At 35.4% G+C, this 27,371-nt stretch overlaps 1 protein-coding gene across 1 annotated transcript in view; it reads right to left on the reverse strand.

Annotated features, from left to right (window-relative positions):
- SLC26A7 (solute carrier family 26 member 7) overlaps positions 1-27,371 on the reverse strand; it is a gene marked incomplete at its 5' end in the record, with an annotated part of 173,125 nt that overhangs the window by 41,236 nt on the left and 104,518 nt on the right. The window contains 5 exons of the mRNA XM_019632655.1: positions 1,393-1,499; positions 10,914-11,009; positions 12,330-12,407; positions 22,115-22,228; positions 26,163-26,310. Of these exons, the coding sequence (XP_019488200.1) occupies positions 1,393-1,499; positions 10,914-11,009; positions 12,330-12,407; positions 22,115-22,228; positions 26,163-26,310 (543 nt within the window). The remainder of the gene's footprint in view (positions 1-1,392; positions 1,500-10,913; positions 11,010-12,329; positions 12,408-22,114; positions 22,229-26,162; positions 26,311-27,371) is intronic.

The following is a 27,371-nucleotide window of genomic DNA, read 5'->3' on the forward strand; positions in this document are numbered from 1 at the left end:
GTCATGGGACGTGGAGTATAGTGTGGGAGTGGAGTCAAGGGATTTGTAATAGATATGTATGATATTGGGGGAAATGGGGCAGTGGATTGTGGGAAGGGTGTTTTCACTTCGAGGGGTAAAAAGTATAACTATTGCACTGTGTTGTACAGCTGAAACTAATTCTAAAAAATGTGTATTTCATAATAAAAAATAATTTAATAAAAAAAGTTGTGCACAGAACATAGTCAACATTCAAAAAAATCAGCCAATAGTATTTTTTTAATTAAGTTGCAAGAAATATCTATAGTATGATCCCATTTTTGTAAAACAAACCAAAAGACTATGTATAGCATGTGTGTATGTGTATGTGAGTGTGTGTGTGTGTGTGTGTGTGTGTGTAAAGTTTGCATAAACACAGTACAAAGTCTAGAAGGCTACATACCAAATTGTTAATAGTTGGGGGTGTGGGGAGTAGAAGGCACAACGGCTATGACCAGACATTTGTGCTTCTTACCTTATACACTCAGGTAATGTTAAATTATGCTACAAAAGTATGTATTACTTTGGTAATTTTAAAGCATCCTAGAAATAAATTTTTTAAAAAGAAAAAAAAAGTAATTTACCTCATCTGGGCTTCTAGCTACCATATATCCAAGCTACAAGAGGTGAATTTACAAAGAAAAGTTATAAGAGAGAAGGTTATAAAATATACAGTATTTGAGAAAATATTGTTTTGGGGGAAGGAAGTAAAGAGGGAATCAATGGCAAGATAGGACCAGATAATGATGAATCTACATAGTTAGATTCTATAAAGGTAGACTCTATAGAAGTAAAATTGAAAATTCTTAAAAGAATATATTATTTAACAAAGACTTTCAATGAAAGGATGAGAAGTAAGTAAAACTATTATCAGATGATGAACACTGGGAAAACAGAATAAGAATTGGTCAAAATAGGGGAATGATTCACAGATGTTCAGTAAAGAGATAAAAACAGATTATTTAGAAAAAGTACATTGATAGACTAATATGACTTTTGAAAAACTAAATTTGCTCAAGTTGTTTAATTTTCCAAATGATTACATTGTTATATGGTTTGTATCTCATTGGATGCTGTATCTCTTCACTTAATGAAAAATAGCTCTGTGATGCAGTGTATGGCAATGAGGTTAATTTATTTACTTTAATAGATTTTATATATTGTATTTTATAATGCTGACAAAATATTTCTCTTCATTAAGACCAACATTTTTTATATCATATGTAGATAAAACCTTTTTTATCTTCAATTCTCTAATACCAAATAAAACGTAAGATTGTAGTACTATATATTCCACAGAAGTAAAAGTAACTTGCAACACCATATTCTTTGCTGCTGTGTCAGTATAAACAAAGTATTTAAATAAGATCTTACCTTTGGAAGCGACCAATCACAATAGCTATGGTACAGAGAACACCAAACAGCAGTCCCACATTGGCAGCAAAACATATTGTAAATACATATGTACTGACCCATATGCCCTGAAAGAGAAACAAACAAGCAAAGAAAAACACAGAAAATGTGGGTCTTTTGGTATTCTCTTCTTTCTCATGATTGCTAAATTCTTCAAAATTTTATTCTACAACATTCCTGTGACCAAATCTTCAGTGAGAATATATTATTTAAGAATTGATAAACAGAAGACCAGTAACACAGAAACAAATCAAACTCTCAGCAGTAGAGGTAGGAAAAAGGCACATTCTTTTATTTCTAGATACTGTCAACCCTTAGTTCAATCCCCAATAAACACTTTAAGATCTGTAAATAGTTGGTTGATGTTTATGGTTCAAAAGTACATCATAATTTTCCAGAATTTTCTCATTTAATGTAATAATATTATAAGCAATTGTTTGCAGATTTTTGGTCATTTCCAATAATATTATGTTTTCCAAAATTTCTATTAAAAAAACTAATGTAGTTTATTACTACATAAGACATGAGCCTAATGTTAAAATGATTGAATCTAACATCACCAAAGCCACTTTTAGATCAGCTACTACAAAGATGATGATGATTTTTTTTTACAAGAGGCCACGTCTAGTAAAATTATGAAAGTTAAAAAATCAGAACCAACTTAGCTCTTGGGAATAGTTCTTGGGAATAGTTTTTTTTCACATAAGTTTGAAACAAATGTTTCCAAAGGGCATTTTTTACTTAAAATGCTTTTCCTTTATATTATTTATCTACTCTGAGCTTGAGTGGTTCTTAATGATGGGCTATTTTCAAAAGCTAAGCCCTTGGAAGCAAATGGAGGGATTTTATCATAAAATTCCTTTTTGATATAAAAGTAACAAACATTCCAGAATAAAAGAGAAAATATAGTTTAAGTGTTCGCATGTTAAGATCCATCACCTGCAAATATAATGCTGTTAGTACTCATTATTACATCATCCTTAGCTTGTCATGTTTTTCCTCTATTCAAGTGATAGACAGTCATTTTAATCTATTTGTATACAGTATGTTTTTTCTTTCCTAATGTATTACAATATACTTCATTATATACAAGATAAGATTGCAATTTTTAAAAAAGATTTTATAGGGGATTTGGGGAGAGGAAAGGTGCTGGGGAATTGTGGAAGGGGAACATTGTGTTTTTTGAGGACCCATCAGCTCCAAGTCAAGTTGTTGTCATTCAATCTTAGTTGTGATGGGCGCAAGCCCAGCTCCAAGTCCAGTCACCACTTTCAATCTAGTTGCGGAGTGGGGGGAGGGTGCAGCCCACCATCAAATGCAGGAGTCAAACCAGCAACCTTGTTGTTAAGAGCACGTTCTCTCACCAACTCAATGGAAGCTCAGCTCAGGTGCAGCTTACTGGCCCATGTGGGAATTGAACCGGCAACCCTGTTGTTCAGAGCTCGTGCTCTAACCAATTGAGCCACTCAGCTGGTCCAAGATTGCAAGTATTTGATCATTACTTCAACTTACCATGGTTGCTCTGTACTCCTTCATCCCCTAATGCTGACTTAACCTGCCTGGGAGTGGCAGAATAAGACCTCTCCAAAATCTTTCTAAGTCCAATTTCACCTGGTCAACCAGCATAATTTAATATTGTGTAGAAAACTGAGGATCCTGGTCCCTGCCATTCTAAAAACCACAGAGCCTGGAGGCCATGATTCTTCAGAGCTACTAAAACTTTTGATATCACCTGGTTCTATTTTTAAAGCATATTTACTCTCCCACAATATCATTTATTGTAAGCCATGCTTATTTCCCAGGGCTACATTTATAGCTTTGAAAAAAATATCAAATGGAAATTAATAACACAGACCAGAAATTTGGTTAGAAGTCCCAAAACTATTTTCTAACAATTTCCACTAGAAATCCAAATGCTGGTTGTCACAGTTATAAGGAATTAGTTAGCTTCTTGTTCCCTATTTTTTTTCATTATGTGTTTCTACTTGATACCTTCCCTATTTTGTACTCACAGTTCCTAAACACAAGCTAACCCCAAAGTTGACCTCAAGTAGGGAACACATAAGCCCTTGCTCCTTACATTAAACATATCAGTGTAAAGCACAATTTAGCAGGTGCTCAATCACTTCCCCTTTCCCTGATTCATCTGTTAGCCTATCCATTTTGGTGATTGATCCATATTATTAAATTTCTGTAGATATGACTTCTATCCCCACTGTTCAATTACTCAAATTCAGTCTGAGTCAATGAGTCAGACTTCTATATTGGATCTTTATTTCCAAAGAGGGTTTTGATCTACAACTCAAAGTAGAATCATTATTAAACTGTAAAAATTTTTTTAAAATAAAAATTTCTGATTTCTCATGTGATAACTGCTTACATAACTTTTTAAACTTTCAACTTGCAAATTTATACACACACACACACAAACACACACCTTTGGTAATTTTATTTACATATTTTAGGTTTATTCTATTTATTGAGTAATCTGGACATATTCTGTCTACTGGGTAATATAGCTTTTATCCAGAGAAGTCAATAATATCCAGAAGTGCAATAGTCTCACTATAAATGCTATGCTCAAATCAGTTCCTTAACAATGAAGAGGCATACCTGTCCACTTCAATCGTAAGAGGTCATTGTCAAACTAAACCCAATGTCACATTTAATCCTAATGCATCTGCTATATACATGGCACCTTCCTCAACCTTACTTTTTGCCCACACCATACTGCCTATTTACTCCCAACTTTTCACTACCACCTGCATGTAGGAGACTATTAATTCTGAGCAATTAAACCACTTTTCAAACTGTCTACCAAATATCATCAAATTTAGTATGTCCAAATGCAAACTCATTAATATCAGCCCCAAATCTGTCCTTCCTCCAATGTTCTCTTTTAGTTAAAACACTAATATTCTTTAAGACACTACAATCAGAAACCCGGAAATCTTATGTTGCTATTTCCACTTTTTCATCTACTTGTCCAATCATTTACCAAGTTCTGTCAATTATTAAGGAAAAATTCTCAAACCACAACTTTTCTCAATTCACTGATAGTATTCTAGTTCACACTTCACTGTTGCTCCCTTAGATTATTCTGAGAGCCTCCTACTTAACTACCAGCTTTTGATATCAACATTGTAAACCATTTTCCATACTATCGTCAGAATCACCTTTCTAAGGTATAGGTTTAAAGATCAAATTTAGACAGTATAGTAAATGTATTGTTACTCCACTCCCCTCTGTTAAAAAATCTACCAAAAATTATTTTTTAAAAATGAATATATAGGGGTTTAAAGTCCAAGATAATGGAATAAGTAAATGCTATGCCTGCTGCTTTCCAGGATCACATAAAATTACAACTAAATTATTGAACAATCAACCTCAAGAGTCATGTGAACACTAGCTGAACAGGACCCCTATAACTAAGGATAAAAAGAAGAGGCCACATTGAGACTAATCAAAGAAGCATAGATGTAAAACACACTTATCCCAAACTCACAGGTTGTGTTTGAGCACCAGGAGAGACACCTCAGTGGTGGAGGCCCCCCCTTAAGAAGGATGGGTCTCAACCCCACACCAGGCTCCCCAGCCCAGAGGTCCTGTGTCAGAAAAAGGAGTCCCCATGTCAGGCAGGAGAAATCAATGAGTGAACTCTGTCCATCTTTCCCAGTGAGACGAAAGGCAGCTAAAAACCCAGGCATCCTCTTAAAAAGCCCACATACAGACTCGCTTGCAAACACTTACCTGTGCTCTAGTAGAGGGGCAGCAACTCAAGAGATGCCAAAGAAATACAGGGAAAGATTGAGTTGTAAGGTTTCAGGAGGAACAGCCGCTATTGGCCCTATGTGGAGACCACCTCAATTGTAGCCTACAGGAGGGCTCCATCTTTTCTGTGTTGAACCCTCCCCAAAAGGGCCAAATCTAAGACTGCATTGGTCTGACATAAACCGCACATGAGCACCACCCTGGTGACTCCTTGGGTCCGTGCTACACCCAGCTAGTGCTGCATCACCAGAGGCACTCTCAGCTTTTGGGCTGCCACCCCTGCCCCACAAGCTTTGAAAGACTTTCACAGCAGCAAATGCCCATGGCAGTCTGAGGAACATTCAGTGGTGGGCAGTCAGCCACAGTTGGAGCTGTAGTCTCTCTTGGATGGCCCTTGGGGATCTGCAGTCCTGAGGTGAGCAATGGCTGGCTGCGGTGTTCTCAGGGCATTTTGAGGGATGATTACAGGCTTGGCACTGGTGTAAGACCTTAATCTACATTAACTTTGTAAAAACTACCACCCACACTGTGTGTTTTTCTGGGACCTTCCCATCTAGTGCTGCATAACTGGGGTCACTCTCAACACCTGGTCAACGAGGCCAAACCATGCACCTAAGGAAGCTCTTTCAGTGGCTAACCTTTACGGGCAGCTGGCAGGTGGCAACAGGCCTGGGAGGGCCTGGGATTTTTGCTAAGCTTCCCCAGGCCCAATACTGATGGCCACCAGCCTTGGTTCACAGCAAGGCCACTTCTACATGCCTCCAGGTTCACCAAAAGCAGCAACCAACAGCATTTATCTTTGTATTTTCTACCAAGTAGCTGCAGGCCTGTCACAGGCAAGGCTGAAATTGGCTTAAATGGGAGCCCCTCCAAAGAGACACTAGCAGTAACATATCTAGAGGCTAGTTTCAGACCACACCAGAGTATTGCCCAATTAGTTCCACAAGCAGAACACCCAAAGGGTGTTCTCAACAGGCACAAGAGCCTGCTGAGGTGAATTCCCCACTAAGGGGTTAGCCACCACACAACATCCCATACACTTCGGGTGTAGCCAGTCAGCCTCAAAGTCAATCCCACCCACAACAAAAGCAATCAAGGCTCACATGAAACAGGAGAATACACACAAGGGACACTCCTGGAACACAGGTACAGCTGATCAGAAAACTGTGCCACTGAACCAAACAGGACACATATTACATAAGGCCACCTGGCAAAGACTGAGAAACATAGAAGATCTACCTAATACATAGAAGCAAAGGCAGGGAAGCAGCCAGAATGAGAAAACAAAGGAACATGACCCAAATAAAAGAACAGGAGAAAACACCAGAAAAAAAACCTAAATGAAATGAAGGAAACCAACCTACCAAAGACAGAGTTTAAACCACTGGTCATAAAAATGCTTAAAGAACTTAGTGAGAACTTTAACAAAGATATAGTAAGCATAAAGAAGGAAATAGAAACCATAAAAAAAAGAACCAGTCAGAAATAAAGAATACAATAACTGAAATGAAGAATACACTAGAAGGAATCAACAGCAGATTAGATGAAGCATATGATTGAATCAGTGATTTAGAGGACAAGGTAGCAGAAAACACCTAATTGGAATAACAAAAAGAAAAATGAATAAAAAAAAACAAAGATGGTCTAAGAAAACCCTTGGGAAAACAACAAGCATAACAACTTTCACATCATAAGAGTATGAGAAGGAGAAGAAAGGAAGAAAAAGATCCAGAACCTATTAGAGAAATAATGACTGAAAAATTCCCTAACCCGTTGAAGGAAATAGACATACAAGCACAAGAAGTACAAAGAGGCCCAAACAAGATGAACCCATCCAGGCCCACACCAAGACACATTATAATTAAAATGGTAAATGTTGAAAACAAAGAGAAAATCCTAAAAGCACCAACAGAAAGACAACCAGTAACCTACAAGGGAGCTCCCATAATACTATCAGCTGATTCCTCAACAGAAATTTTTCAGGACAGAAGGGACTGACAGGAAATATTCAAAGTGATGAAGAGCATATGATGGGATATAAAGTACAGCATAGGGAATATAGTCAATAATATTGTAATAACTATGTACAGTGTCAGATGGGTAATAGACTTATTAGGGTTATCACTTTGTGAGGTATATAAATGCATAATCACTATGTTGTTTTATACACCTGAAACTAATAATAAAATAAAAATGAATATATAGGGAGGAAAATCCAGCTTCAGTGAAACAAGATCATGGTCACAACCCCTAAGTATTGTACAAAATATGAGGTATGATAATGAACTTCACGAACTCATCCTAGAAAAAGTGCTCCATAACTCATTGCTGAATATCACTACAGTCACCTTTAAAGTACTCCCCTTGGGAAGCTATACATTGATGTCAGCACCTAGTCTACCTTTCAAAGCAATTTTGGAACTCTTTTTCTGGAATGGCCATCAAAGCTGTCATCATATTGTCCTTGATGTCCTGAATGTCATCAAAATATATATTTTTTAAATATTTCCTTTGTCTTTGGGTAAATAAAGAAATCATTGGGACCGGCAGAGTGGCTTAGTTGGTTAATCATTGGCTAAGAGCGTGAGCTCTGAGCAACAGGGACACCAGTTCTATTCCCACATGGGCCAGTGATGCTGTGGCTGAGCTGAACTGCCACTGAGCTGCCACTGAGCTGCCAAAGGGTGGCAGGATGGCTCAGCTGGTGAGAGCACATGCTTTTAACAATAAGACTGCCTGTTCAGTGATGGGCTATGCCTGCCCGCAACTACGACTGAACTCGACATCTTGAGCTGAGCTGCCACCCGAATGGCTCAGTGGACAGAGCATGTGCTCTTAACAACAAAGCTTCCGGTTTCACTCCCGCATGAGTTGGTGGCTATGCCCACCCACAACTAAGACTGAACTTGGCATCTTGAGCTGAGCTGCAACCTGGATGACTCAGTGGATAGAGTGTGCACTCTTAACAACAAGTCTGCTGGTTTGACTCCCACATGGGATGGAGGCTATGCCCACCTACCCACAACCAAGATTGAACACAGCACCTTGAGCTTATAGGCCAAAAGCTACTGATGGGCAGCCAGATGGCAACCTGTGCCATCCACAACTAAGATTTAAGAACAACAACTTGGCTGGTCCTCTTCTCCAATTCCCCAACACTGTTTCCCTCCCCCAATTCCCCAATTTAAAAAGAAGAAGAAAAAGAAAGAAAAAGGTCAGGTCAGGTGAGTAGAAAGGGTGTTCCAATACAGTTATTTATTTGCTGGTTAAAAACTCCCTCACAGACCATGCCATGTGATGTGGTGCATTGTTGTGATGCAAGAGGCATGAAATGTTGGTGAAAAGTTCAGGTCATTTTTGCCCTGAAGGATGGACTAGGTGCTGGCATCAGTGCACAGCTTTCCAAGGGGAGTACTTCGAAGGTGATCATAGTGATATTCAGCAATGAGGTATGTAGCACTTTTTCTAGGATGAGGTCTCGAACTTATTTGTCAGAACTTCATATAGATTTAAAAAATATTCAAAGATATATTAGAAGCAATTTTGTATATAACTCTTGATTCTGAGGTCGAAAGGATATGTCACTTTCACAGAAATTTGATACTGGATATTCAACCAAAAAAATATTCTGATAATATTACCAAACTTCATGGGCAAGAAAGAACCTCATTGAGCATCCCTTTAGAAAAACAATATAAAATAATAAAAATATCATGTCAACATGTGATTTCTCTGCCTTAACTTTCAAAGACTGAAGATAATGCCAAGTATAAAAGGAAAACAGGTAAATATTTTCGCCTTACAATAGCTCAGGAAATATAAACCACATGAGTTTTCTTGGAAAACTACTTGGTGATGACATACAGAAAACAAATAGATGAATGGAAATAAATAACTCAGGAATGAGAACCTGTATAAAAAAAGACTCAAGGTAACCACTAAATGCATTTAAACAATATTCTATGTTCTATAACTCAATGAATGACATCATCTTTCTTTAGTGATATTCCTAACTGAAAACTTAGAAGTCATTTAGACTGCTGCACTTTTTATGATGAATTTGTGGTGAGGAATAACTAATGTAATGTTTTTTAGTATATTTCTTAAATCTGTTCCCTTCTCTTGGACCTCATAGACTCAGTTTTGGTTCAAGCCTTCCTCATTTGTTTGCCTGAATTTCTAAAGCAGTGATCCAATTGCTCCTTCCATACTTCATCAGTTTGATCCATCCTCTTCAATTTACTTGTTACCTTCCTAACACATAAATCTTATCCTTATTTCCCGTTTCAGTGATGTCTCACTGCCTTCAAAATGAAATTTATTCTTTTTTGTAGGACATGAATAGCCTTTTCCAGTCCAAACCATTCTTAACTTTTCCAACCCTCTCTCTTCCTACTCTCACCCTAACTCTGTATGCTCTACCCATAATTTCCTGTAAGAAATCTCTTATAACATCTCTCTACTTCAAATATGTATATGCTCCCTCTTAAGTGATTGAGTTTCTTAGAAATATCTTTATCATAGGATTATCAAATACCTTGTTAATTAAGTTTGCACCTTTTTCCATGTGATAGCTCAGATATATCACCTTTTAAACATCACCATTCTCCATTAGCCTGGTTAATTATGGCCTCTTGGCCTGCTTACGAAGTACTGTTCCTTGAAGATTCAGTTTATATTTCAGTTCTGCTGTGAGAGTCTTTCATACTAACCCAATCCAAATTAAATGCCTCAGCCCTTATTTTTCCTCAGTATTAAATTTGTACTTTTGCTTCTAGGTCATGTTGTAGTATGCCTTGCATATTAAGCTAGTGTTTTTGTGTCTGCTTCCTGTACAAACATAAATATCTAGAAAGGGCCAGTAGTTCTTTATTCATCTTTCATTACCCATGGCACCCAACATTATACTTTGGTAGGAGCTCAGTAATATTGAGTCTTACAAGGAGTATAATGAAAGCAGGCACCAGCATAAAGATTTCCCCAAATTCTGTGAGAGCAAAAAATTTGAAGGACATAGATAAATGCATTTCAATATGATAAATGCAATAATAGAGCTGAACAGAGAGTACTCATGAAATATTTCACCCATATTGGAGATGGAAATAATTCTGGATGTTCTTACATAGATACATTTCTCTACAATAAGTATGTTAAATGTTTCTGTTAGAAGCCACACTTTATTATTGTTCAGTATAATTTAATGTGTGCTGACCATATCTTTTCAACATAATTATCCTCTTAATTAACCTAATAACATAATTCATGAGACATTTTGTATTTAAAATGAATATGGTCACTATTAAGATGTTCACTGTATATTAATGTGGCATGCATATCTTAGCAATTAATGCTGGTTTTTCATACATGTTATAAATGGTCACATTTCTATTAGTCTGTACTTCCATAAAAAGCTTCACTGCCAAAATCAATTCATAATAGAAATTAGGAACCCCAATCCACTCATGTTAGTTAGCATTTCTTTAAAAGTTCTCAATTCATCAATCAAAACTTGACAAAATTTGATGTCTGCTTCTTATAAAGACATTTTATATTTTAATTCTTTTATGAAGATTTTGAAAAATTAAATGGTAATTTGTAAAGTGTGCAAGTCTTAAATGGCTAAAACTATTTTCTGCAAATAAAAGTATTAAAATTTATTTTGTAACATGTTTAAACCAAAGAAGAAAATATTAGGTCAAATTTCTACTTACCCAATTGATTTTATCCACATTCCAATATTTTTTTAAATCCCGAAACTGTATTAGCATTCCCTTCAGTCCCACGACAATAATACTTGCAAGAACACACTACAAATAAGAAATAAGTTGATGAAGAAGCAAGATAAAGGTTTTAATTTAATTTAAAAGAACAAAGGTATTTTTATTTCTTTCTTTGCTTTTGAATTACCTACTAGAGAAAAGTAATCACCATTTAGAAGACTAAAATAATATTTATTTTTCTCAGAACTAACCCATTGCTGTACTTTAGGAATATAATTTATTTTATTAAAATTTATTGGAGTGACAATGGTCAATAAAACTACATAGGTTTCAAGTGTGCAATTCTATAACACATCATCTATATAGTGCATTGTGTTCACCACCCGGAATCAGTTCCCCTCCCATCACCATATATTTGACATCCTTTACCCTCTTCTACCACCCTCCCTCCCCCTTACCCTCTGGTAACCGCTTAACTGTTATCTTTGTCTATGAGTTTTTGTTTCTTTATTTGTTTGTCTTGCTTCTTTGTTGCTTTAGGAATACAATATAAATTCTAGAAAATCACAGGGTTAAATTTATGTAATTCTAAAAAATTAGAAAGAAGGAAAAAAAATAATGAATAATAAGGGCAAAGTGTTATAATGTTGTATGTCCTCTTAACTTTATAATAATTATTTACTGCCATTTGTTTGAAATTTGTTGCAAATATTGAATATTTACATCATGTATTTCTTTATAATTGCCTTATGTATCAATTATATGGTTTCACGTGAAGATATCTACAACTCATGAAAACTGAACTTGTTTATTGAAAGATCTTCCAGTGGAGAGTATTGAATCTCACTACATGAATGAAGAATTAGAACAAGAAAAGACTGAAACTGTCTCTGGCTCTCTGAAGGCCAGAATCTTACCTGCATAACTTTGGTGCCTCAGGCTTATGAAAGGTAAGGTGAACCATTGATACTAATGTTCTGAGTCACTTTGTATAAAGATGTGACAAAGGTGGCAAGATATATTTTGTTCCCTACTCTTGCCCAGCACACATTTTCTAACTGCCCAAACTCTGATAAAATTCTTCCAAAGTCTATTTCTTATAACAAAGATTGCCTACTTCCACCGTCCAAATGAGAACAGAATAAATCTAACCCCACTTTGGTATTTTTACACAAGAGCCTAAGAATTAGAAAATAGCCATGGCACCCGCCCATTCCTCCCCATTCAAATATGGTCTTGTTCCACTTCTCCATTCATCTATTAGTTACACCACATGAATGACACATATATTATTACTGAGTGACACATTAGGATCATTGAAGTTACTCTTTTAAGAAATTTTTAATATACAATGATTCTCATTAAAATTAAACTTAAAAAGTAGATCATGAAAAAGCACCACTGTACCATGGGCAGCCAGTAAAGCAAAGGTCCTATTGCATAAATGACTGTCAGGATGAAAATGCAAGATATTAGACAAGCCACCTGTAAAATACAAGACAGACAAGAAAAAAGCCTTGAACTTTCTTCTTATTCCAAAGTTATAGGGGGGAAATACAATTCTTACCTCATCTTGTTTAGAAGAAACAAATTGTTGGCACGTGATTATTAAATTGCATACTGTCATTATCTATATTTTGCAGCTGAAGAAACCCAAACATGACAGCTGACAAACTAGTGCAATTAAATTAAGTCAATCATGAGATAAAAGCAATTCCACACAAAGAAATGGGACCCCACCAACTTTTATCACACATCACAGCAATGGCTTGTTTTGTTTTGTTTTGTTTAATAGTGAAAGTGGCATTTCAAGTACAAGTCCTTTAGCTTGTTGTTGTTCAGTCTCGCTCCTCTCCTCACTTCCTAGGGAGTTGTTTAGATAATAGCTGAATATGTGACTTAGAGTTTTTCTACGCTGAAGATAAATTTCTATTGAAACATTTACTCTCCTCTTTGGAGTTCTTTTTAGGAAGGGTCTAGTGTGAAGCAGTTATATGAGACTATGGGAGAAGTTGCTTCAGTAAAACAGTTAATTTTATTAATCCTGAAAATTCATTAGTATCATGTTCTAACAAACACAACTTGCTGACAAAAGGCAAGTCAAATCACATGACTCCTAGCTATGCTCCACTTGATGGGGAACCTGATTTCACATAAGCAAATATTCATGACTTGATAGAAACATTTGGCCAAACTGTCAGTCTGACAGGAGAAAACAACACTTTCACAGGACCACAAAGCTGCGTAGAATATCATTATGGAGAAATCAGAGGGAATCAGAACTTATTAGAAAGGCTAACATTAAAAATAAATATATAAACAAACAAATAATCAATCATTATTAAGCACTGACAACAACTCAGAGCAACTAGAGTTTTCAGATATTGCTGGTGAGAATGCCACTTTGAAAACAGTTTAGCAGTTTCTTATGAAGTTAAGCATACACTTAATTTATACCCCAGAACTATTTAAGAGAAATGAAAACATATAACCATGCAAATATCTATATCTAAATACTTATAAAAGCTTTATCAATAAACACTAAAAACTGCAAATAACTGAAATGTCCACCAATTGGTGAATAGATTTTTAAAAATTGTGGTATATTCACACAATAGAATAATATTCAGCAATAAAAAAGAACAGACTATTGATATATGCAACAGCATGAATGAAACTCAAAACCATTAAACTAAGTGAAAGAAGCTAGACACAACTTCATTCCATATTTAGTGGAACTCATCTCCAGCACTATCTAGCATATAAAGGGGAAAAAATCCATCTGTGGGAAATAAGTCATTAGGAAAATGAAGATTTCCCATAAAAGAAGTTATGTTCATCAAACTGTCACTAAACTGATCATTTAGGAGTAATTGGTGATTTTATATAAAAACTTAACTCTTTCCATTTTATACTGAGGAATAGAGTGAAGAAATAAAAATGGAGTTCCTATAGTCAAGCTGCTAAATTGCTAAAATCAAGTACATTAAGGTATGAGGAAATGATTCTATTCTTATTTTGACTAGCCTAGAACTTAAATTTTTTAACTTTACAGTCCTGCTTCAGTGCCTAAATATACATCAAACCTCCAGATAAGCCTCTGATTACCCCCTGAAGGACTAAGGAAAGGCTGTTCAGGTATCCAGGTCACCTGACATCTATTATCCAGTCATCTGGAGGATTACCATCTCAGACAAATTCAGAGGCTAAGAAGGCAGGACTGATTCTTTTCAAGAATGTATTTTTTACTATAAGAACCCTCAGCTTTTCTTTCTTCTTCAGAACATTATAGGTATTGCCTAGTTGTGTTTTTGGTATGCAAACCCGATGACTCTTGAGTAAATCTTTATCATTTATTTATCAAAAATAGCCTCCAGATATTTTTGAATTCATTTAACAATACTAAATGTCCAAAGGTAACTTTTTTGTTATAAAATCATAACTACTCATATTTCAGTTAATTCTGCATACAAGATAATGAAAAAAATCTATATTTTCTTTGTTACATTCTCAAATATTATATATGTTGCAGGTTCCTTACAAAAATGACTCTTTAAACATAATATGGAAGAAGGGTGAGATGTCACTCATTTCATTTCTAAGTAGTTTTCAAGGAATGGAAAGCAGGTCAACAGCTCACTATATGCACTGCTTTGTGGAAAGTAATGGACTGGCCACAGAGATGGGAAAGGGCAGAAAAAGGAAAAGAGAGAGGCTATTGAGTAACTAAGACTAGATTAAAAAGACTTTAAAGGCATTAGAAGCAATAAGACAAATTCTGGAAAAAAATAAAGGAACATAGTTTGGCAAATTGGCACCCAGAGGCAATCTCAGCGTTGCAGAAAAATATGCAAGCTATTGTCTGTGGCTGTGACAGAGTTTCACCTGCAGCAGACGCTGTCTCTCATCCTTCATGGTTCAGTTATGCCTCCCAAAATGCCTGAAGAGCCCCAGTGTACTCACTCTGTTGGAAGCAAAGAGAAACATGCAGGGGAAAGAGCTAGGGGATACTGTGATCCCTTTCTAGTTAACATTTTTTTAAAGGTAAGTGTAGAAGAAAGACTCACAAAATTTATTTGTACTATATGTCTCAGCAGCACCAAAACTTTCTTAGATACCCATGCACTGCATGTCACATCTAAAGGAAATCACTGTAAATAGGGTTTCTACTGTGGGGACAGAAATGTGTTTGGATCTTTGACCATGACACTTGGTATTAAGATTAGCAGACATTTGGTACCGTCTGAAATGTCCACAGACACATTTGGTCATGTCAATTCATCTACCTCACCCCATGTGCCATTAGGACCTAGGTTACGTAGGCAAAAGGGCTATTACTGGCAGTACAGTGAAAACAGTTATTGGACCAAGAAACCATAAGAGTATTTTTATGTATGAATCCTGTAAACCAAAATTAGAAATAAATGTTATAGAATGTTTGAACCCAGGGATGTTTTCTAGGCATGAATGTTTTTGTACTGAGTCAAATGTCAAGGGCATTTTGGCATGGACCAAATGTCTCCATGGATGTTTGAGCAGGACCAAACATCCTATAAGGGATATGAAATAATCAGTATCTTTTACTTCAATTTAAATATTTTAATTTGATTTTCTAAAGAATGGAAAGGCTTTACCATAAACTCACTTGTATGCAAAATAGTCTTAAATGTGCAAATATAGACACAGGTGGCTCTTGAGCATTTGAAATGTAGCTAGTCCACATTAAGATATGCTGTAAATGTAAAATACACACCAGATTTTGAAGACTTAGTATAAAAGAAAAGTATGTGAAATATATCCTTAATAATTTTTAAAAATTTTTTGAAATAATATTTTGACTATATTGGATAAACTGAAATTAATTTTATCAGTTTCTCCTACTTTTTATTATATTGTAACTTTATAAATATAAATATTTATAAATTTTTTTATAAATTAAAAAATTTATAAATATTTTTAAATTTATATTTATATATATTTTTATAAATATAAATAAAAAATATAAATATTATTTATATTGTAAGTTTATAAATATAAATATTTATAAATTAAAAAAATTTATAAATTTTTTTATTTATATTTATATATATTTTTATAAATATAAATAAAAAATAAAAATATAAATATTTATATTTTTATTTATATCAGTTTCTCCTATTTTTATTTATATTTATTTTGTTTTCTTCTACTTTTAAAAATATGACTACATGAAAATTTAAATTGCTTATGTTTCTATTGCTGAGCACTTCTCTAAAGTCTATGATCCTATAAGCCTGATTTTAAGTGGGATTTTCCTGACTCCAAATGTATTGCATTAAGTTGCAATAAAAACTTTTCCTGGCTTAACCTGTCCATTCTAACATCAGTAACATTGACTAGTTTTATAATTTTTGGGTATTTTCATTTCTCATTCATATTTTTTTAAATTAGAGTTTATTGGGGTGACAATGGTTAGTAAAGTTACATAGGTTTTAAGTGGACAATTCTGTAATACATCATCTATATATCACATTGTGTGTTCACCATCCAGAGTCAGTTCTCCTTCCATCACCATATATTTGATCCCTTTTACTGTAATCTACCACCCCTCTCTTCCTTACTCTCTGTAACCACTAAACTATTCTCTATGCTTATGGGTTTTTGTTTGTTTGTTCGTCTTGTTCCTTTGTTGCTTTCAATTTTATATCCAGCATGTCAGTGAAATTATATGGTTCTCCATTTCTACTGTCTGACTTATTTCACTTAGCATAATAATTTCAAGATCCATCCATGTTGTCACAAATGGCACTGTCAGCTTTTCTTATGGCAGAATAGTATTCCATTGTGTATATATACCACATCTTCTTTATCCAATCATCTATCAAAGGACACTTGGGTTGTTTCTATGTCTTGGCCACTGTAAGTAAAGCTGCAGTGAACATAGGAGCACATGTATCTTTACAGATACTGTATTTCCCCATGTATAAGATGCACCTTAATTTGGGAAAAAAAGTGTATCACATAAAGTTATTGAACTCAAGTTTTATTCATCATAAAATTCACACAACACCTCATCATTGTCAAAACTCCCAACCATTAGCTTGTCCTCATCTGTGTCTGATGACGAATCACTATCTTCATATATTGCCTCGTCTTCAGTTCCATCTATGGCATTTGAAATGTCACACTTCTTAAATGACTTGACAATGATCTACAACCACTATATAAGATGGACCCAGTTTTTAGACGCCAAATTTTTCCAAAAAAGTGTGCATTTATGCATGGGGAAATATGGTAAATGTTTTCAGATTTTTAGGGTAGATATCCAGGAGAGGGATTGCTGGGTGAAATGGTAATTCTATTCTTAATTTTTTGAGGAACCTCCACACTGCCTTTCATAATGGCTACACCAATCTGCATTCCCACCAACAATGTATGAGGGTTCCTTTTTCTCCACAGCCTCTCCAACATTTGTTATTATTTGTCTTGCTGATGATAGTCATTCTAAGTGGTGTGAGTTAGGTGATACCCCATTGTGGTTTTTACTTGCATTTTTCTGATGATTAGTGATGTTGGGTATTTTTCACATGTCTATTGGCCACCTGTATGTCCTCTTTGGAGAAGTGTCTATTCAGGTCCTCTGCCCATTTTTTAATTGGATTGTTTGGCTTTTTGTTGTTAAGTTGTAAGTGTTCCTTATATATTTTGGATAATAGCCCCTTATTGGAGGCATTGTTTGCAAATATCTTCTCCCATTTGGTTGATTGCCTCTTTATTTTGTCAACGGTTTCTTTTGCTGTGCAGAAGCCTTTTAGTTTGATGTAGTCCCATTCATTGGTTTTAGCTTTTAATTCCCTTGCCTTTAGGTCAAATTCATAAAATCCTCTTTGACCCCAAGGTCCATAAGTTTAGTACCTATATTTCCTTCTATGTGGTTTATTGTTTCAGGTCTTATGTTTTGGTCTTTGATCCATTTTGAGATAGAATAAAAAATCATCAGATTTGTATGGAAACACAAAATACCCCAAATAGCAAAAACAATCCTAAGAAAGAAGAATAATGCTGGAGGTATTGCACTCCCTAACTTCAGATTGTACTACAGAGCAATAATAATCAAAACAGCATGACATTTGCAGAAAAACAGACACACAGACCAATGGAATAGAACTAAGAACCCAGAAATAAACCTACATAAATATGGACAGATAAATTTCAAAAATGAGCCAAAAACATACCATAGAGAAAAGACAGCCTCTTCAATAAATGGTGCTGAGAGAATAGAAAAGCCACATGCAAAAGAATGAAACTAGACTTCTATCTCTCATTCATTCTTTCTGCATAGTTATTGAACACCTCCTATGTGCCAGCTTCTGGGCTAGACACTGAACATATAGCAGACAAAGACCCTGTTCTCTAGGAGCTTAAGTCAAGAATAGATGGCAGGCATCAATAATATAACCACACTGATGAAAGTTTAATGTCCAACAGAGCTCAGGTCTCTGAAGAAAAGAACACAGTTGACCCAGAAGTGACAGGGAGATCTGAAGAATAGGAGAAGTTCACTTAGAGGAGACAGGGAGGCAGCCACAAAGGCACATGGATCAGATACTAGAACTCACAAGGAAGGAAAAAGGACCATATGATGAGAGAGCTGGGAATAAGATAAAGAACAGTCCAAGCAAGACCAGGCTGTAGAGGGAAGCATCAGAGGCTTGTAGGTAACATAAGGAGGTCTGAATCCTAAGACCTATGCAAAGCTTTAGGAGGAAGCCACAAGATCATATGTTCATTTTAAAAAGATAACTTTCTACAGAGATATTGATAATGTTTCTGAATAAGAAAGAGTCAATTAGTGGAATAATTAACAATTTTAAGGTGATCCCCACTGCTCCTTTAGTTGACTGTCATTAGCATAAAGTTGAAGAGTTTTTAAGTCCTCTAGATTAATTTATTGGGTATAAGTCTAGTCCCTAAAGGAGACAGAATCATTTAAGGAGTTTTTTTGTGAAGTCTTGTCACATAGAAAACTGGCTTTACAAAAAGCCTATTTAGAATAAAACTCTCAGGATTTGGCTTATCCCATGTCTCCATCAAACCATGTCCATGTTAAAAGTCTAAAATTACTGCTGTGGGAAAGCACCCTCATTTTGGGTATGCACATTAAATCAGATTCCTTCTCTGTGCAATTTAATGGAAATTGTTGAACAGGTTAGTGACCATTGTAACAAGCAGAACAGCATAAAATACTCTGTTGCCAAGCTTTGTTTTCCTGAACTATTTTTTAGATTTCTTTCTAAAAAATAGTTTTGTTAGATTTCTTTCATTCCTGCTGAAGTCTGATGAATACTACCATGCAGAAAATAACTTTTAAATGAAAAGTCCTTAAAAAAGTTCTGTTGTTCTAATCATGCAAATGTATGGCCTCTGGAACAGAGAAGAGAAGGCCTCCTCTCCACCCCTACCTTATTAATTTAACAAATTTATGCCCAACTTAAATGAAAAACAAATCCCAGATTTAAAAATAACTACACGTTTTCTCTCAACATATTCTCTTTCATTCAAAATTTAAAGTTACAAAGATTACTCAGATGGTTTTGTTATTACTAAAATAGTAATTAGAAAAGCAATAAATACCTAAGGAAACCCCAGATATGGAATACACTCAAGGTGGAAGACACTTCACAGATTCTATTCCAATCATCCCTGTCTATATGATGAATGAAAATGCTAACTTGCTCAAGATCCCCAACAAGTTGGAAGGCCAATTTGGACTACGAACTGCCTTGCTGCATCCCAGCCAAACCAGGACATTTTAATAATCAATGTTATATAAAAGGTTCTGAAAATACTTTATTAGAGTAAAAATAATAATAATAAAATCAGTGATAATTGTTAACATTGAAGGAACATTTATTTGATGCTTAGTCATTGTGCTAAATAAGCATGCAATAATTCATTTAATTGTTGTAACAATTACTTTAATAGCCGAGTCCTCTTAGGTTAGAGAGGTCAAAGTTATGTGTGTAAAGTCACTCAACCACTAGAGGTGGAGCCAGAACACAGTCTCAGGTTCTGGAATCCATGCCCTTCACCACTCACTATACTTATCTAACCTGAACATGAAGAGAAGAAATCGAATATACTCATCCTTGTGAGAAAACAGGTTGAAACTACTATAAGATGCTAGATTTAACACATAGGCGAGTCTTGTAAGGAATGATACTTGAGTACACTATGTATTTAACATTCAAATTTAGATCACAAACATCTGAGAGTACAATTTGTAAAAATGTTTATGCCATACACATGATGAACCTATGTTTGAAGTCACTAACTACATAAACTCAATTAAATTGTCATGTAAAATAAGGTTGAATGAGGATTTCACATCTTAGCTGATGAGTTCTGACAATTTGTGAAATTATTATACATTTAGAATTTGTTGCTGCTTTCTCTCTGCTCCATTAATTATTATTCATTAATAATTTTATTAGTTTTGTGCTGTATTTCAATATCTATTTACCCATATTTCTCCTGCCACTTGATCATCAAAGTCAAGAACCATATCCTTTTTAAGTTTATTCTTTCAATTCCCGCCCCCCAAAGATTTACTGTAAGGTAGACTCCTAATAAATGTTTGACTTATCACATAAAATGTTTTATAAATTTTCATTCAATTCCAATCTTAAATAAATGTGAATTGTTTTAAAATGGCTAGCTGTTAATGTTAATTTTTGTATTAACATTATATACATAAATTTCCTTGTATACTTGTAGAACAGTGGTTAAAAGTGCAAAATTTGGGGTAAATCTATCTAGGTTCATATCCCAGCTCTGCCAACTCACTAGCTCTCTGACCTGAGTAATTTACTTTAACCCTCTTTTCCTCAACTTTATCATGTGGAAACTGAGAATAATAATCATACTTCTTTCAGAGTTGCCTAAAGATTTAAATGAGCTCATTTACATAGAAAGTATGACAAGCAATACCTGGCACATAACTCAACATATGTTTCCACCAACATCACTATTATTATCATCATCACAGCTACATCTTCATTATTATTGTCATCTTACCAGTACCTAGCATAATACCTGGAATATAGCAGGCACTCAAATGTCAAATTGACTTGAGTTCCTAAAAAATATATAATAATTGTTTCTTTTACCTCAAATGAGCAAAGCTATCTTATTACTCATTTACAGACTTGTACATCTGTATAGACAGAAATTTCAATGTCAATGACTACTTTTTCATATGATTGATTTCATTTTATTTAAAGATAATGAACAAAAATGGAAATTTTTCGAATTGGTTAGATTAGCAAAGAAAAAAAAATCAGAGACACCCTTTGAGGGAGCTCCGTTCAAGGGTTGACAATGATCATGATATCATTAGTACAGAATTTTTTTTATTATTATTAAAATTTATTAGGGTGACAATTGTTAGTAAAATTACGTAGGTTTCAAGTGTACAATTCTGTAATACATCATCTATATTTCACATGTGTGTTCACCACCCATAGTCAGTTCTTCCATCACCATACAGAGGATACCAAAATAATATACACACATTTTAAGAAAGGAAAAAACTCTATTCATTGTAATACTCAATATATACCGATAACAAAAGATAAATACAAGTCATGTTTGACTTGCAGTTACAAGAGGTGCTCAAAGTGGTTATCATCAGACACTTCTGATTACAGCGATCTACTGCTTGGGTATAGATAACATCTCTTAAAATGTGTATACATTTTTTTGGCACTCATGGTATATTTGATCCCACTTACCCTCATCTACCATCCCCTTACCCTCTGGTGACCACTGAACTATTGTCTGTGTCTATGAGTTTTTGTTTCCTTATTTGTTTGTCTTGGTTTTTTTGTTGCTTTCATTGTTATATCCTACATAACAGTAAAATTATATGGTTCTTGACTTTTTCTGTGTGATTTATTTCACTTAGCTAAATAATCTCAAGATTATCATGGATCTTGAGTACAGGATTTTTTTAGAGTTTACTGAAATCAACTAGCTTCTGAAAGGATCATTCTTGAGGAAGAGAAGAGAGACAGACTTCTTTGAAACTAGTTAGAAAAAAATTGAAAAAGTAAAAATATTTTCAGGACTTTAGAGAGAAATTCACTCTTCCCACTCTCTCAGGGGAGTAAAGGCCCAACAATCATTTTGTCCCTGCTAGACAATGAAGTTACCTGTGTTCTTGCTCCTGTGCTGTATAGGCCAGCGGTCCTTCCCATGGCAGCAGCACTTGGTATGCAGAAGAAAAATGAAGAAATCACATTGCTGAGACCATGAGCCAAAAATTCCTATAAGATTGATAACAGGAGACTATATCATTTCTTAATAACAATCAATTTTCAGAGAACACAGGTGCAACTTGTCAAAGAATGAGATTTGTTTGTATTCAATTTCTGTTCTCTCCACTAGTTATGATTTAACCATTGTTTTAAAAAAAGCTAAATTTATTGAGTGTTTACAATGAGCCAGAAACTGTCCTAAACACTATACTCACTCATTTAATCCTCATGACAACCTTATAGAAAAGTACAAGTTATTTATTGTCTCTGTTACCAATTTCTCCCTTATCTTTTAAATCTCTATAATCAAGGCTTCTATTCCCTCTACTCAATGGCCTCCACAGTGGTTAATTTCTACCTTACTTGGCCTAAACACAGCATTTGACACAATTGCTCACTTCTTCCTTCTTCTAGGCTTTCTGGAAACTCACACCCACCTGGTTTCCTCTTACCTCCTTGGTCAAACTTCTCAATTTCTTTTGTGGTTCCTTCTCCGATAACCAATCACAAATATCTGTATCTTAGCTACCCAAATACATATTGACAACTCCAAAATTTATATATCCAGCCTGGACCACTCTTTTAAACTTCAGACTTATATAGTCAACTTGCTATTCACCCGTGTACATTTGAATGGCTAAAATTAATTGGGTCTACCACCCCAACTTGGCCCTCCTACATTCTTCCCCATCTTAAGTTCCACATCTTTGGGCCAAAAGCTTCACAGATACTACAGTCATATGCCTCATAATAACATTATAGTCAATGACAGACTACATACTAGGTCTGACAATTACGTTGGCGAACTTTTCACCATGTACTTACATTGGCAGCACTGTACAAACAGCTCAGTAAGGGTTTCATCACCTTGGTATATCAGTTTCTCACAGGTGTGTTTGTGTTGACGTGTGGCAGTGTTTTGCTGTGTGGTGCTGGTTGTTGTTGCATGTTTTTGTGTGCCATCACAAGAATGTTTGAATTTGAATTAGAGCAATGAACAAACATTAACTTTCATGCTAAACTTGGCAAGAGTGAAAGTGAAATCAGGGACATATTAGTCCAAGTTTATGGGGATAATGTCATGAAGAAAATGGCAGTGTATAAATGGATTAAACATTTTTCTGAGGGGAGAGAATGTCCATCACTAATGAAGAGAGGTCAAGGAGGCCAGTAAGGAACAGAACTGACTAAAACATTGCAAAAATTCATCAAATTCTGCATCAAAATCATCAACTGACTGTGAGAAGCATAGCAGACCAAGTAAACATTGATAGAGAAACAGTTAGGAAAATCTTGGCATGAGAAAGCTGTGTGCAAAAATGGTTCTGAAGGAGCTCACCGATGGTCAAAAGCAAAGGAGAGTCAGAGTTTGCCAAGAACTTTCAGAGAGACAAGATGATGTTGGGGCCATGTTATCACTGGTGATGAAACATGGGTGTACCAATATGACCATGAAACAAAGAGTCAAAGTGCAAAATGGAAGTCAGTCAATTCTCCATGCCCCAAAAATCCCATCAGTCCAAAACAAGAGTCAGAGAGATTATTCATTATGAATTTGTACCAACTGAACAAACAATTAAACAAGTTTACTGTTTGGAAGTGCTGAAAAGGCTGCATGAAAAAGTTGGATGAAAATGACCTAAACGTTTCACCAACAATTCATGGCTCTTGCATCACGACAATGCACCAGCTCACATGGCACTGTCTGTGAGGGAGTTTTTAGCCAGTAAACAAATAACTATTGAAACACCCTCCCTAACCTACCTGACCTCACCTGACCTAGCCCCCAATGACTTCTTTCTTTACCTGAAAATAAAGGAAATATTGAAAGGAAGACATTTTGATGACATTCAGGACATCAAGGGTAATACGACAACAGCTCTGATGGTCATTTCAGAAAAGGAGTTTCAAAATTGCCTTGGAGGGTGGACTAGGCACTGGCATCAGTGCATAGCTTTCCAAGGGGAGTAGTTTAAAGGTGATTGTAGTGATATTCAGCCATGAAGTATGTAGCACTTATTCTAGGATGAGTTCACAAACTTAATTGTCATACCTCATATATGACAGTGGTCCCATAGGATTATAATAGAGCTAAAAAATTCGTATCACCTAGTGACATCATAGCCATTGTAACATTGTATTGCAACATATTACATTTGTGATGAGGCTGGTGTAAACAAACCTACTGCACTGCCATTCATATAAAAGTATACAGCATATACAGTTATGTAGAATATGTAATACCTGATAGTAATAATAAATGACTATGTTCTCCATTTATGTATTTACTATGCTATATATTTCATCATTATTTTAGTGTGTACTCTTTCTACTTATTGAAAAAATGTTTGCTATGAAATAGTATACCCTGTGATGCCTATAAGCAGCCTCATACATATCATGTTTACCATGTCTCCGATTGTATCATTTCATCTTGTGCTTGATTTAATCTCCTGTTGTTTTATACAGTAACATGCTTACAGGTTTATAGCCTAGGAGCAATAAGCTATACCATATAGCCTACATGTGCAGTAGGCTATACCATCTAGTTTTGTATCAGGGCAATTTGTGATATTTGCACAATGACAAAATTTCCTAACAATGCATTTCTTAGAATGTATCCCTGTCGTTAAGAAGCATGTGACAGTATTAATGACTCCTTCACTTTCTCCCAGATGGTATCCACATTCAATTTAGAACCTGTCCACTTCTCATCTCCTCAATTACTACACCCTGGTCCAAGTTATCAAATTTCACCTGGATTGTTACAAAAAACTCCTAATGGTTTCCTGCCTCTCCTGTTGCCAGTAAACAACACAGACAAATATCTCTGCCTTTATGGAACTGGCATTCTAGTGAGGGAATGCTGACAATAAACAAGATTAATATAGAAAGTAAAGCAGAGGGAGTGGAAAATCTTGAGTTTAGGACTTCAGCTTACCAATGAAGGCCTCTCTGAGAAGGGAACATTTATTTGAATAAAGGTGGCATGCAGATATCTGGGGGTGGGGGGGTGGGGAATACAGTTCCTGGGAAAGGAAAGAGCAGGTGCAAATGTCCTGAGCCAAAAACATAAGTAGTGGGTTCAAGGAAAAGCAAGGCAACAAGTATGGCTAGAACAGAGTTTAAAAGGGATATGAGATCAGAGAGAAAAAAGGATGGTGGCAGGTCGTGTAAGCCCTTACATGGTAAATATTGGTAAATAGGTTTTTCATGAGTATGAGAGGAAGCCACTGGGAGATTCTGAGATGAGAGATATGGTCTGTGTTGTTCACTGTTATATCCCTTGTTCTTCGACTAATGTCTGGTACATTAGTATTATTCAGTACACATTTGTTGAATAAATAAATCTGCTTTTTTACAGATGACAAAACTGGGGTACAGAAACAATTAAGTGCACATAGTATCAGAGTGAGATTTCGACACAGGTAATTTGGTATTTGTAACCAGTATTCTGCAGTTGTCTCTGCAGACTGGCAGGAATATAGGGCCACAGGGCTTAAAACAAGATACTGACACAAGTGTATTCAGAATTATGATCAACATTATCTGCATTGTTTGGTATTATTCTAAAAATAGGCTCTCACATCTTGCAGTTTTTTTTTACTAAGAAAAATAATATTAGCATTATTTGTACTTTAAAATCTATATTTTTTAAAAGTATGCAATGGTAAATATATTTAGATTCTCTCCTAAAAGCAAAATAAAAAGAAAATCAAGATGTTCCTCTTTCTAAAAATAAATTAAAATTATAAACCAACTCATGAAGTTCATATTTTCAGCTTTCTATAAATGATTTAGAGATTTTTCTTTTGTTTTCTTCTACCCATTCTTGCTTTACACTTAGGAAAGTTATATTTTTCATAAGTTCACATTTTTTAGACCTGGGAATACACAGTACAATGATACAACAGCTGTGGGGAGGGGCTGGGGAATACTCCACCTGGTTGTCATCAATTGAATATTTGAATTTTTTGGCAGATCCTTGAGCAAGAGCCAGTGAGGCCGCGTAGCCTACAAGTGCCACTCCAAAAGCTTCTGTGATTACTGCAGAAAGGACATTCATTGAGGGAGCTTTAGGTGGAGGAATTCTGTGGAATGAAATGCCATAGTGAAAGCACCAATTTTCATGTAATTTATATAACAACTGGCAATGAATTCAAACTGTGGTAATGGCTATGATTTTACACAGAATAAGTAAAATACCCATGAGAAAACCAAGCAGCCTTGTCCTTAGAAGTTTTTTCTTTTTAACATTATTTAGCGGAAAAGCAAAATCACAAGGAACACCACAGGGACAACTCTATGCATCTGTCATTTACACCCAGGGAATTTAGGTTACATTACAGGAACTCTAACTAGACAAAAATGTCCTATATCAGAACAAAAGCACATATGAAGCATACTTTCATTTGAATCTTTAAAAATATTTATTTGGCTGGCATTTAGGGATGGTAATCTCTGCTTTGAATACTATAGTGCTTTATGCAAACACTGGTTTATTGTGATCTACAATTTTTTAGTTAACCCCTAAATTTGCTATTGAGTTCATAATCTTAATTATGTTTTTAACTTTCATAGCACACCTAATTATGCATCACATAGTTAAGAAAAATATGTATCAAGGTTCCCTCTACACTCTGTTGCAAAATATAGGACCACAATTAACTGTTTCTCAGTTTTAAAGAACTATTTAAAATATTTCTTTCAACTAATATCTAGCCATTGTCTATTGTTTTTTTATTTTATTTTTTTATTTTTTAAAGATTTTTTTATTGAAAAATTGGGGAAGTGGAACAGTGTTGGGGAATTGGGTAAGGGGAACAGCCAAGTTGTTGCCCTTCAATCTTAGTTGTGGAGGGCACAACTAGCTCAGCTCCAAGTCCAGTTGCCATCGGCCACCCATTGGCAGCTCACAGCCGCTCAGCCCAAGGTGCTGTGCTCAATCTTAGTTGTGGGTGGGCACAGCCCACCATCCCATACGGGAGTCAAACCAGAAACCTTTTTGCCAAGAATGCACACTCCAACCACTAAGCCATCCTGCCACCCATTGGCAGCTCAGCCACAGCTCAGCTCAGGCGCAGCTAACTGGCCCATGTGGGAATCGAACTGGCAATCCTGTTGCTCAGAACTTGCGCTCTTAACCAACTGA

Source organism: Hipposideros armiger, unplaced genomic scaffold (assembly GCF_001890085.2).
Source record: "Hipposideros armiger isolate ML-2016 unplaced genomic scaffold, ASM189008v1 scaffold_1156, whole genome shotgun sequence".
Taxonomy (NCBI): Eukaryota; Metazoa; Chordata; class Mammalia; order Chiroptera; family Hipposideridae; genus Hipposideros; species Hipposideros armiger.